Source organism: Nelusetta ayraudi, unplaced genomic scaffold (assembly GCF_046127955.1).
Source record: "Nelusetta ayraudi isolate G7.1 ecotype Tasmania unplaced genomic scaffold, CSIRO-AGI_Nayr_v1 ptg000004l, whole genome shotgun sequence".
In the NCBI taxonomy this organism is placed as follows: Eukaryota; Metazoa; Chordata; class Actinopteri; order Tetraodontiformes; family Monacanthidae; genus Nelusetta; species Nelusetta ayraudi.
This window is the reverse complement of record NW_027466054.1, coordinates 7,867,959-7,881,398: the sequence shown is the minus strand read 5'-3', so window position 1 is coordinate 7,881,398 and position 13,440 is coordinate 7,867,959. Positions and strand designations below refer to the sequence as shown.

At 45.3% G+C, this 13,440-nt stretch overlaps 1 protein-coding gene across 3 annotated transcripts in view; it reads right to left on the bottom strand.

Annotated features, from left to right (window-relative positions):
- Positions 1-13,440, bottom strand: part of cntln (centlein, centrosomal protein) — a 74,201-nt gene that overhangs the window by 6,729 nt on the left and 54,032 nt on the right. For 2 of the 3 annotated variants that reach the window (XR_012927401.1, XM_076032324.1), the window contains exons 22-26: positions 12,675-12,801; positions 12,349-12,486; positions 11,567-11,752; positions 7,569-7,766; positions 5,379-5,453 (exon numbers count right to left, since the gene is read on the bottom strand). Coding sequence is in view for 2 of the 3 variants with exons in the window: in XM_076032324.1 (XP_075888439.1) it covers positions 5,379-5,453; positions 7,569-7,766; positions 11,567-11,752; positions 12,349-12,486; positions 12,675-12,801 (724 nt within the window). In the remaining variant the exon portion in view is untranslated. Of the gene's footprint in view, positions 1-5,378; positions 5,454-7,568; positions 7,767-11,566; positions 11,753-12,348; positions 12,487-12,674; positions 12,802-13,440 lie in introns of those variants that run through there. The other variant, XM_076032333.1, reaches the window with a different exon arrangement.

Sequence of the window (13,440 nt, the reverse complement as noted above, 5' to 3'; positions counted from 1 at the left end):
CTTCGTAATTACCTGCTCCTGCAGCGGAGCAGATCCCTCTCTCTTCTTGCCTTCAGGCCACTGGAGACTGATATGAAAGGGAATTGGACACTTGGGGCCACAAATACTGTAATTAAAAATCTCTCCTTTTCTTGATACGTTGTTTGGGAACATCATTTCAGTGTGCAACGTGCATTTGTTAGGGATCTGACCTAAATACGCCCTAGATTAAACACAGGAAGGCACCGGGTCTTTGTTTCAGGTTCCTACTCATTAGGTGTGAAAAGGAGGTGATTCAGGCCCCCGAACCGGGTCTAAATATAGAAAGGTGATATCCATACAAAAGAGATGCAACCTTTCGGTAAGAGCCAGCTATCGGGAGCACACACCCTGATGATTAACACCAGAGCCCACTGACTGAGCTAATGTACTGTGACGTACTAACGGTCAGAAGAATTAGCTGTGGCTGCAACAACCTGTCACTGTTAAACTACTGGACACAATTTGTACACAATTGTCCCATTAAAGTTACTGTTTACTTGGAGGAGGTGTCTGCATTTCATGTCTGTTTCAAGTCTAAAATGCAAAGACAAAAGACATGAAAGAAGAACTTTAAACTTATATAATAACTATGACTTAAAGGTTAAGTGTTGAATATTTGGAGATTTTTAAGAAGAAACAGCAACATCAAGTGGTTACACTTTAGATTGCAGTGCTCTTTCACTGAAGTCCCCTGAGGGACTCCGTACCATGGATGTATTATAAGAACTGGATACCAGACTGGCAATATTGCGGCGTGACAATTTTTCCCAGTGGCCACTCGAGGTACTGCAACAAAAAAATCCCATGGGCCCAAAAAGCATTTTTCCCATAGACTGCAATACAAAAATAAATGCTTTTAAAACGGCTGACAGGACGACAGTGACCTGAAATGTGATACATAGAAAATCTTTATATTGTAGATTCTTCAGTTATGGACTTTTAAAAATGATAAAGCTCAGAAAATCACCAGAAAAGAGTTTATTCCCAGCGTGATGTCACAACGTCGTACGTGCTGCTGTGTCTCAGCTTGTTCTGATTGGCTGCGTCCTGACGTGTCTATAAGTGACGTTGTCCAGAATCGTTCTGATTGGACAAATAGATCATGTGAGTTACAGAGGCATGATGGGAAGTGACACCACTGTGCATGCTCTCTGGACCCATTAATGCGGAAGTCAGAAACTTTTTCCGCACATGCACAGGGTGAGCAACTTCATTCAAATGAATGGGCCGCCATCTTGGACTATGGAGGCCTGCTCTGTACCTTTCCTTTCCCGAGCTTACCAGTGAACTACGGTGGCCTGCGAGCACAAACCTGGATACCTCGTCCACCTTCTTTTTCATTGGTGTCTATCAGATGGGCTGGATTGGTTTAGAAAAATGGCGGTGCAAGCTGGCAGCTAACTGGGAGCAAGACCTTTGCTATGTGTATATTCTTATATACATATAAATACTGTTCCAAGGGTAGGAAAAGCAAATGACTTTTATTGTACTCTGATAGTACACATTCATTGATGCATTTATGGGCTGCGTGTTAAGCTTTTACCAATATAAAAATCCTAAATTAAGGCAAAATTTACACACTGGACCTTTAAAATAATAATACAATAATCCTGCTGGCCTTTTGACCGGGATCCACTCAGTTGGTTATTCAGCCACCTACCAGGTGAGGCCAAATCTTCCATGGAGCTTTAATGGCAAAGGGGACAACTCCACAGCTGCTTATCTGTGTTTAATGCAAACTAAACCAAAGTCATAACGTGCACAACTATCAACAAGAGCTCTGAACGCCAGCACCCCCCTGGGTGGCCCCCCTTCCTCGCCCCCGCCACTGTTCCAGTGACATATTTACAGTACAAAGGCTCTAATGGAGTCCCTTCCACACGCATACAAACACCCATGCAGAGACAGAAAAAGAGTCACTGATTTAATTAGCGCAATCATTAAACGAGGCTTAATTAGAGTCACTTTACTTTGGAGAGAAGCGTGGGGACTCAGGGCTGTTCTTTGTCATTATGGGAGCATAATGAGCCACACTAAACCAACACAACACGCCGGTGAGTGTCGGCAACAAAAGGAAACGAGAAAAACTTGGAAAACAATGAGTGTTTGATATGCTTAAAAAAAACAAAAACAAACATCAGCCACGCAGTAGCGATAATACAGCCAGAAGTTATGACAAGGAGTTGTGTGAACAGTGAGTTATTAAACTTGAGACAAATGAAGCCATTTAACAGTGTAGCAATGAGCTACAGGGGCCCCTCCCCAAAGTTCGATAAGGGTCTGAAATTGCAGAAATGATTTCAGCTGCGTGCTTCGCTCATAAATGCCTCTGATGTTTTATAACAAGTCCAGTCCACGCCGACCGACTGAGCCCGTCTCTACTACTGTCTTAATGCAACGCTCACCTGCTTGTTACAGTTCGGAGGCTGATAAGAAGTGATGCCTGCACGTCTCCCTTGGGTGTGATTGCGCGGTAAATATTAGCGGGCCCGCAGCGCCACCCCATACCAGTAAACCAAACCATTGTCCTCTCATAAAGAAATCAACAGAGTCAATGACTTTTTAAATGTTCTTATGCTGTCATGAGGCCCGAGATGAGAGTGCGCGCGCGCAAAATTAGTGTGAAAAATGATCTGGGGGGAGCGCGTGTGTACGTGCATGCATTTGTAAACACACCTGCGTGCACACGCTCCTTCGGTTCATTACTGGCCGGCAGCAGAAGCCAGTCATTTCCCTGTCTTCATAAAGACTTGGCCCATTAAATTCTACCTCCAGTCAATAATTAGGACTCCACAAATAAACCAAAGGCAATTAAATCAATGCTTCCTCGGGTCGGTGCCTGGACCCCATGGCCCACGTGGACGGTCCATCTTCTCCGCTGGCCTTATTCATGGTGGGTTGCAGTGGAGCCATACACTACACCCCCTGGCCTGCTCATGATTATTAGATAGCGCCGTCCCCCGGACCCCGTCTACGGGGCGCCGCTTATGGTGGCTCTCCACTGAGAGGCATAGGGTTTGATTTCATTAACTCGCCAGTGGAGGAGAGAGACGAGGAAATGAATGCAATGTTTCATTTGGTTTTGAGTGGACATGAGGGGTTCGGCGGGGCGCAGGGGGGGCGGGGGGGCCGCAAATGTGTGCCACTTCCTCCAAGTGTGAAGGCGGCCGTAACTCAAGGCCTTCGCCGTCCCGGTGCCCCCGACTCGACACCGGCGAAACAGGCGTCCAACGCTGCTTGTTATGTTGACGCGTGGCAGAGCGTGACAGTGATGGCGAACAATGGGCCCCTACACATGCACACACAGACTGAGACACTTGCGAGCTCCTTCGCACCGTGCACTTGGACGCAGAGTGAGTGATGGGTTTGCTATTGACAGGGCCACTGAGATAATAAAGTGCTGTCCCACTGGCAGCTCCATTAGGAGCTGACAGTGACAAGATGAGGCTGTCGCGAGAAAGCGCGTGCGCATACATACACACACACAGACGCACCCACACACACACAGTTCATCCTCTTCCTCCTCCAGTGACAGGCCGCCTGTTAAGGACATGGAACAAGCTCTCATCTTTCCCTGTGCACCATCTATTTCAGTCTCTGTGTCTTTTCTTTTTTTTTTATTATGAATAAGCGTGCACGTGTGCGAGTGTGTGCACAGACGCACACGCACGCAGCTCGGTGGAGTTAGATCATATCACTATTAGGGGAGTGTGTTATTAGTGTCACGGGCAGGGTGACAGACCGGGCCGCTCCACTTCACAGATGTTCTGCTTGGTAAGTCTTTCATAAGCTGTGACAGCAAGAGTGTGGCGCAGGAGTCCCCCCCTCCAGTTAAGAACAAGGTTCATTCCCTCTACGGGGGCCAGTTGCTAATGCACTAACAATGAAGAAAAATTAAGGCGTCTTTGCATAACGGCAGATGTTTCAGAGCCTTGCACTGTTTTAGTTTGGCATTCAGAGATAGAAAAAAAAAAGGATAAAAAAATGAAACAGGCTGAGACGCATCTGGTGTCCTGTGGACGTGATGAGTGTGTGTTTTAAACCTCGACAAGGGGAGACAGTGAGACAGACAAGAAAAGATAAAAATAAATAAATAAACAAACAAAAAACAGTACAAGACGGACTTGAAAGGGAAGAGAGAGAGCGCAGAGAGAGAGAAAAAACCTGCAGCAGTGAGAGGGGGGATGATGGCGGAGGTCCCAGTGGTCCCCGCAGGGACCTAGGGGCAAGTCTCAGCCTTGTCATACGCCCGCTCTCCACCTCCTCCTATCAACACACTAGCAGCCCCCCCCCACCACCCCGCAAGCCCCCGACCCCCCCTCCTCCCGTTCTGCCCACGGAAAACGTCGATAGCAGGCTGCCGGTGCCGAGGTCTCTGGTGGACACTACCTCATTCTCCTGGCATCGACAGGCCCGCCAAATCAATATTTAGTTCCCCACTAACAAGCTGCCTCGGGGTCTGAGCCAGAGAGAGAGAGAAGGAGGGAGGGAGGGAGGGAGGGAGATAAAGAGAGGAATACAGGACAGGGGAGGATGGCGGAGAGACAGAGCAGGGACTGAGAGCTGTCCAGCTAGAAGGGAAAAACATGGATTCTGCCGTGTGGTGTGTTGTGTGTGTGTGTGTGTGTGCGTGCGCGTGTGCGTGTGTGCGCGCGCTAGTGTGGGAGGGGGAGAGTGAGGTGGAAAGGTCAGGAGAAGATCTGGGGAACAAGAGAACAGTGTCTGGTGTGTGTCGCGGTGCGGAGGCGACGCATGAGTGCCTGCGGCAGCCGCTGACAAGAACACAGACAAGGCGCGCGCGCGCGCACACACACACACACACACACACACACACACACACACACACACACACACACACACACACACACACACACACACACACACACACACACACACACACACACACACACACACTCAATCATACACACATCACCGCGAGTGGACGCTGACAGCGGCAGAGTGAAGCTCCAAGCGGAGCACTCACAGACGAGTGGCTGCGTACACAAAGACTCCCGCACGGCAAGGATGGAGTCACTCTTCTTTTGTTTTATGTTTTGCATCGCTGTGCTTTCTTGATTCCCAGAGCCTGGAGCAAGACGCGCTTAACGTAGCCGGGTGAAACTGGTGACTTAATATTTCACCAATGAATGCGATCGAATCCAACGTCAGGCCAAAAAGTATTTGGTGGTTCGGCTATTAGGGGAAACGCAAACGTCTGGAGGCCTTAGCCAGAAAATTGATGCTGAAAAACATGTAAAACGTCTCAACAGTTTCATTAGGTGAGGTTAGATGCACAGATAAACATCGTCTATCAGTCCCAAACTTGTTTGGAGTGTGATTTTCCAGGTGAGACTAACCTTCTGCTGAAGTATGTGGTCGATGTGGTCCAGCCACTCCCGGTTCCCGACATTCTCTGTATGTGACTCTGTTGCCTGCAAACATAACAGCAATTATCTAAGGATTTACACACAGCAAAATAACTCATGTGACTGGTCTGAGAATATTTTTCACATCCTGAATTGTAAATAAATAGAAAAGTCTTTAATTCAATGTTTTTTAGGTCAAGCCTTTCACTCGATCTAAACAGTGGCCTCACTGAGTCTCCACCTTGAGGACAGAAGTGCAGCATCACACCAGCAAGGACCTTGAGGAGGCTCTCTAGGGGCTAAAAGGCATGTTAAGTTTCCACGCTACTCATGTATGAAGATCTTACACAGTGGTGGCCTTGTTATTGCTAATGATGGTGGGAGAGGAGGAACAGCATGGTCGTGTAGACCTCAGCACCACCGTGTTATCTCTTCTTCCCAAACCCCAGGTGTTCACCGCTCCAAATTATGTCAGGCCTTGTGCTATCTCAAAGTAACAGGGGAAGGGCAGGTGTGTGTGTGTGGAGTTTTGCAAACTGGGGGACTTAACAGTGAGCAGTCCTATGAAGTCTGAAAGAGGCACAGGCTGTCAAATACTACAAGTCTGCAAGCTGTAAATATCATGCAGTGTTGAGAAGGGTCAGCGTCAGGTGGCAGCTTCTCTAGTGTTCCACCCAGATCACTCTGATATCCAGAATAAGAATTACAAAGCTTTGTCATTGCATCGAGCAGTGCAGTGACATTTCATTATGCAGCCAATAAAACATAAATACACACACAACACTCACAGTCAAAAGTGAAAGAAAATAATTCCCATCAAATAGAATATTGCTTAATATCCTATTCACACTGCTCAAGAATTCTTATATCTTAGTCTGTTGTTGCTGCTGTGTGGAAAATGTTGCAACTATGAAACAAACTGGTCCCTTTTAGGGCTAAAATATCCAAGCATCTTGATCAGATTTGTGATTTCAAATCTTGGGGAAAATATCCTTAGCAATCACAGTTAAAACCAGAGCAGTCAATAGATGGGAAAAATACTTGTTAACACATAAGCGGATTTGTGACAAAAAGCTTTGTGTCATGAGTACACTGTTTTCAGTGCTGTGGTTTACTTAACACAACCACAAAAACACCCAGCAGACGGTGTCTCCTGCAGCCTGGTATCTGCCCTCATACAGTCAATATGAGAGAGAATGAAAACAAAGAGGAGAAGGGAGACATTTTTAAGCTCTGAATTTTCAGCTCTGATGAAGGGAACTTTTTGTCAAATAAAGTGATCCCTGCCAACTCTGGGGTGGAGTCAAACTGCAAAAGGATCAAATTGGTTTCAAGTGTGAGTGAGGGCCTGGTAGGACCCATCTCATCTTGTGATTGATTGCAACAGAAGGGCTACTAATTGATGACATGGCTGGGCATGATCATCCACTGAAGAGAAAAGTTGGAATAAGGTGTGAAACTTAAGGCTTTGGGTCAATATTGAGTTCACTCTGGTCAGTGGCTGCTGTCTGCAAGAAGAACAGAGTTGTACTTACTCAACCCGTGCCATATTAAATCTTAGATCAAACTGACAGGTGCTGAAGCTGCTGGCGGGTTTTTGATCTTGTCGAGAGCAAGAGCACCTGCTTTAAACACAAAGGCACATTCTTCTCTGTAGCGCAGAGAGCTCCCAGCTCACTAGTGACAGGCCTCAGTGTGTGGCAGAGCCTCACCTCGCTTACTAGCCAAAATCTATCTCGCTGACAACAGGAAAGGGCCAAACACAAGCAGCGCTTTGCAGCCAGGCTAAATGGTGTTAGATAAAGGTTAAATGAACCAAGAAGTCCAGAATTGTATTTTTCCGTGTTTCCTCTTTCTCTTCATTTCTCTCCATCGATGCCCATCTACACCTCCTGTCCCCCAGAGGACAGGCAAAAAGTTACTGTTCCTTAATGCATCACATTGAGTCCTGATTGACAGGAAAGATGCTGGAAGCAAGATGTTGATATTGATGAAAAGTCTCCCCAAGTGCTATCACACAATTGCTGTGCGAAAACTCGGAAAACTTTTGGATGTTTCCAATTGGAAGCCACAGATGATCTATGATAGGTACGCCGACTGTTGTGGACGTAATATTTACCCGATATGGATTCCCAACTTAGCATTTGTACAGAATGTTGACCCAAAGCACCTCAGCCTTACCTGGTCAGTGTCCATGATGTCCGCAAGATCATTCTCTGACATATTGAGGATGGAGGCAGCGATGGACTTGGCTTTGATCATAGACTTGGCTGAGAGGCCGCCCTTCGCTGCTACAGCGCCGGCTTTCTTCAACCTCCTCCTCCTCATCAACTGCTGCTTGACCTCTTGAACGTCTAAAAGTATTTCACTGGCCAGGGCCTGACGGGGGTGGAGAAGAAGGAATGAAAAAAAGAGAGGAGGATGATGAAATGGGTATTGAAAAAACAAGGGGGATAGCTCTGCCTCGCAGATGAATAAATGAAATTGATCAAGCATGCGCCAGAGAGGCCTAGTACATTATGAAGGAATATTGAGTTTGACACAGTCAGATTCTCTTCGGTTTCGCCTCAAGCTCCCTTGTAGAAATGTGGACCTGAGGGTTTGTTTCTCTGTCGATTGATAGCTGAGGGAACACAGCTTTGATACCAAACGCACCCCAAGTTTTGCTAAAATCTCCACAGACAGAGAATCCTGCATCAGAGAAAGACGCAGGGCTATTGAAAATACAGACATTCATTTATTTATTTGCTTTGGAAATGTCTCCCGGTACATCGGGGCAGCATAACAGCATAAATAATTGAGCTGCAAGGGCCCTTTTTCAATGGCACCCACGTGAACGGGAAGCGAGACAGGGATGGCCTGGGATGGCACAGTTGTCGGGCACTAAATGGGAGTTTGCGCTAAATACAGAGAGACAATTAAATGTTAAAACTGCCACTGTACACGAGAAAGCCAATAAAGCAAACTCCCCTTTGCTTCATTTTGAGCTTATTGATCGAGGCAATAATCTTCCGTATCATTCCCCTGTAAGCCTGCCGAAAAGCTGACCTTGGAATAGATGGTCAGATGAGGGAGAAGCAAGAAAACTCGCAGTGCGCAGAAACAAACAGACAAACAAAAAAATCCAGTAAAATTACAAACACCATGTTTGACAGCAAGACAATATTATAGCCGAGCAAGGAGGAAATACAGCGTGTACAAACATACGTAAAGTCGAGTGCAAACATACAAAAACCTCAAGTGTGTTATAATAACAAGGTTATTCACACATGAACAATGTTGAGCGGAAAGGGTTCTCTTCATTTCACACGGGTGCACAAAGTGCAGTTTGAAGAACGAGAGCGGCGTCTCGCAGGAGAGTCGTGAACGAGGGGTTGGAGGCTCGCAACTGGAATAACGTGTGCTGCCATTTGTCTAATTGCAACAAACAGACCCCAAAAGAAAACCAACAGCATCATACCTTACGAAGCCCACACAAATTAAAAATAATAATGAAATAAAGACAAATGTTTGTATAATACTTGCAATGAGTTGAGGCGTGAGGTGCACGCTGGTTTTTCTACTTGCGCATTGGATTTTAGCAGCTTAATAATACAGATTTATTTGTAATTTGAAGAAAATGAGATAAAATTCGGGAAAAAAAATCCAAGTGCAGCAATAACTCCTTCTGCATTCTGTATATTTGCATCAGTTATATATATAGTTTTAAATAGACGTTACTATTTGCTTTATAAACACAGAATCAAAAGTTTACTGGAGCATATTTGCATCTCAAGCGACCTTTAGACAAACGAAACAACATGAGGTCACAATAGCGCAACCCTTCCTTTTGAATAAAAAAACAAGTGGCCACTTTGAAAGAGGACGAGACAAAAATAAAAACACTTGTGTACTTCCTGAGGTTGTGGGGAAACAGTTTGACTTTTTTTGTCTGGCGATCTGGGAACTGTGTGGGGCCAAAAGCAAAATGCAGCTCATTAATGAATAGCCTTTTCTCTTACTTAAGACTTATTAGATATCCACTATCACTAGTCGAGGGTTATATTCAATTGACCCAAACCACCGGCCTGAAATAATCCACGACGAAATTAAGGAGTGAATTTATCACTCATCTCAGCCCTGGGAGAGACGTTGGCTGGGAGGGAGATTCACACATTGCATACATGGACACTTAGGTTATACAAATACATTCTTGGCAGTAATTTTGTGTGTGTGTGTGTGTGTGCGTGCGCGTGCGTGTGTGCGTGCGTGTTTGCAGCGGTGTGGGTTTGCTAGGAGTGCTTAGCTGGACTTGTACCACAATCACTATTGCCAGAGGGGCAATTTAGGCAGGGTGAGGATTAGGGCATGGAGATGGGGATCAAATGAGCAGCAAAAAGATATCCTCTTTAATAACAAGCTACTGCTAAACCTCTTCACACACGAGGACGCAGAGCACAAGTGAAAAACATAAAGAGCAGGAAAATGGTTTAATTGTGCTATATTATGAAGCCACTGATGTAAAACAGCTATGGATTTTTATTGCTTGTAAAATTGTGTTACGTTTGAGAATGAAAACACATTTCAGTAAATGTGTGACACTGATGCCGGGTGCTTTATATCCCACTGCAGCTCACTGAACGCTCGATTCAAAAATGAACATCATGTTCTTTGCAGCTTTGCAGACGACACAAGCCAAAATATTCTTTCTAAGAGCACCACCTTCAGAGTGCGCGCGTGTGTGTGAGTGTGAGTGCGTGCGTGCGTGTGTGTGTGTGTGTGTGTGTGTGTGTGTGTGTGTGTGTGTGTGTGTGTGTGTGTGTCTGTGTGTGTGTGTGCGTGCCTGTGTTGTGTGGTAGTCACATCATGCAGGGCCACTGTTTAGCAGTTCAACAGCAGTGCTCACAGCCTGGGGCGTGTGCAGGGGCCAAAAGGGTTTGTTGGCACACAATAAAGAAAAAATCTTACACAAATACACACACAGCACATACAGGCACAAAGAAAAGAAGAAGAAGAAGAAGAAGAAGAAGAAGAAGAAAAAAAAAAGACACAAGCTCATAAAGACACACACAGACACAATTATACACACATACACATGTGCAGCCCTCCGGTCCTGATCAATACATGACAAGAGTAAATCTCCTCCGGACGTCAGGCAGTCCAATCAAAGGGCTCGGTGTTCTTATAGAGAATCACAGAAGCCAGGGGGGAGACAAACAATGATGTGAATCCTCAACAACAACACAATGGCCCCACCAGCCTAAGGTTATGGGAATGGAGGAGAGGAGTCATATGAGCATGAACTGCATTTCCATGTATGTTTATACGCATAATCTTGCAAAAAAACAAAAAAACAAAAACGCAGCTCCTATTTTTAGATGGCACACAGGTCACATCTGATGTCTGTCCTCTTTGCAGCGTATGAAATGTGAAGGGAAGTGACGCAAGCCAAACACATCGCACAGTGCCTGTGGACACCGATGAGACAAAACACGTCGGGTTTCTGTCCATTGTGACGACAAATTCAATGTGCCACAACGTGCCACCTTGAGGAGTGGCGAGTTATCTATCTGTGAGATAGAGAATGTGCCAGAGACCACAATCTATCTATGCCAAGCCCTTCCCTCCGCTGAATGGCAAGTGTCAGCTGAAGAGGCCCAGTGGACTGTCTTTATCAGCCCTGGCCAGGCAAACACTAGACACATTGGAGTGATGGATTAGGCCGGAATAAAGATTACAGTCTTGGACCGTTCCCTTGGATCCTTGCTGGCTGTTATTTATTTTTGTTATACACAAATGCACATACAGGTGCATATATTTTAGCAATTACATTAATGCATCTTTTCACACCCAAAGGGATGTCGGGCGTAGTGGTTCAACGCCAATTGGTATTAAAACTCCTTATAGTCAAGAATAATGTGGCTATTGACAAAAGCCATCACTCTAAATTATATAAATCAATTCCAAATCCATGCTTGAGATGCACTGAAAAGAATTCCTTGTTTGCTACATGCAGGGCACGAAATGTTAAGTGGACAAGTGACCCAATCACAGTTACAGCCACAGCCATCTGTGCCGTTGCTGCATCAGTGAGCATCTGGGAAGTTGCGTGTCACAACATTGTGCAGGGTCACAACATTAACAAGGATTAAGTGTGGAATCATGGCCTTTATTGGCCTCATGGTCCCACAGTGCAGTACCTTGATTAAAGCGTGAAGCTGCTCCAGCTGAGAGTAGGCCTGGCCTAACTGCCTCTGAAGCCTGTCCAAGGCAGTGGAGCTCTGCTGGGTCAGCCCCTCCATTCGCTCACTGGCTGTCTTCTCCAGTGCAGCTAGAGCCTGCTCACTGTCTCCTATGCGGACCTGCAAGGCATGAATGCGCTGCTCCTGGAGACAAATGTGGAATTGCACAACTGTCAACACATGACTGTCAAGGGAGTATCATTTGGCCTATAAGACACAAGATGCAATTGGGGGCAACTGAAGAATGTCAAAATTTCCAAAATTACAGGCAACAAGATGGACTGCAGATTAAGAGCACGGCAAACTGCTTTTTGGATTCTTTTTTTTTTCTTTAGCAAAACCCGTCAAAACTTTCAGTATGCTTTCATCACAAAAGTATATTTCTCAAAGCAAAGCTACGCGCGATTTGATGCTCTTCTTTCTGGAGAGCATATTCACTTACATCAGTTACATGTTGCAAGAAGAAACATTGGGGCACAGACTGGTTTTTACAACATTTAGTTTTAAATGGAACAAAAAATATTTGAATTGAATATCTTGCATGACAATTTGAAATCAGGTTTGTTGATTTATTGGATTCATCACTTGCCTTTCCGGTATTTTAGTGCACGAATGATGATTAAAACCATTTTGATGTACGGCAAAAGTGGGTATTGATGGTAAAAAAAAACCAAAAAACCAAAACAAAAAGGGCTTTGGCTGGGTGTTTTTACAGATTTGGTAGCATGACCATGTCCTACCTTTTTCCCCAGGTCCTCCTTCAGTTTTGTACAAGAGGTCTCGTACTGACTTTTCTCGGTTGTTGCAACGTTGAGTCTTCTCTTAAGTGATTCAATGAGGGCCTTCCTGTTGGTTGCCTCTTCTGTCAAAGCCTTAACCTGCAAAAGGTGAAGTGAAGCAAAAGACAAGCCGGTAAAAGGAACCCTGTACAGAGTAAAACAGTCAGACGATAAAGGAATCAAAGTTTGTATTTATCAAGAGCCGAGTGTTTGATTTTTTTTTGTCAATCCCTCTAACGAGATAAATGGTGACGCATGCTATTCTACACCTGTTACACTGTGTTCACCTTCTTCTCCAGCTCTTCCACCTGCCCGCGATAACTTTTCTCCATCTCCTGCAGGAACTTCAGCCTCGTCTTTAAGTCTTCCACCAGCTGTCTTTTCATGTTCACATCCCGCTCTGCATGGCTGGTCCTGATGACATGAATAAAAATAAACTCACAAAGGCCGGGCATAAATCCTCAACAGGCTTTTTATTCTATATGCAGACACTGATCAGCCACAACACTGTAATGACTTTTTTTTTTGCCATAGGGGTGCCACTGAGGTATCTAAACAGTTCTCAACAGAATGTGTCAAGATCTTTAAAGGTGTGGTGTAACTGGCCCTGTAAAATTAGCAGTTTGTCCTTTAAGCGCATCCAACTGTGATTGGATCAAAAACCAGTCCAACACCATTGCTGACGACACATTAAGTTTGGGTTAGGTGAAGTTGAATTAAAAAAAATTATTGACTTGCAACATTATAAACAAAGGTCATGGCAACAAGACATCGACTTCACATCAAAGTGGTTATAATGTTCTGGCTGATCGGTGTACTTATTTTCAGGCCGAGGAACGCATCACTTACACACAGGAACAGACACTTAGGCGGATGTAGCGAGCAGGCAGTGTGTCCCTGTGCGGTGCACTAGGCATGACAGGTTATTATGACAGCTAAATACACTGGCACGTTGTTTGGGTAAGAGGAGGAGGGGTGGGATAAGGACGCATGTGTAATTCCACTTGGCATATATTAGAGCGAGCGCTCTGGCAGGGAACACCACATTAAGCG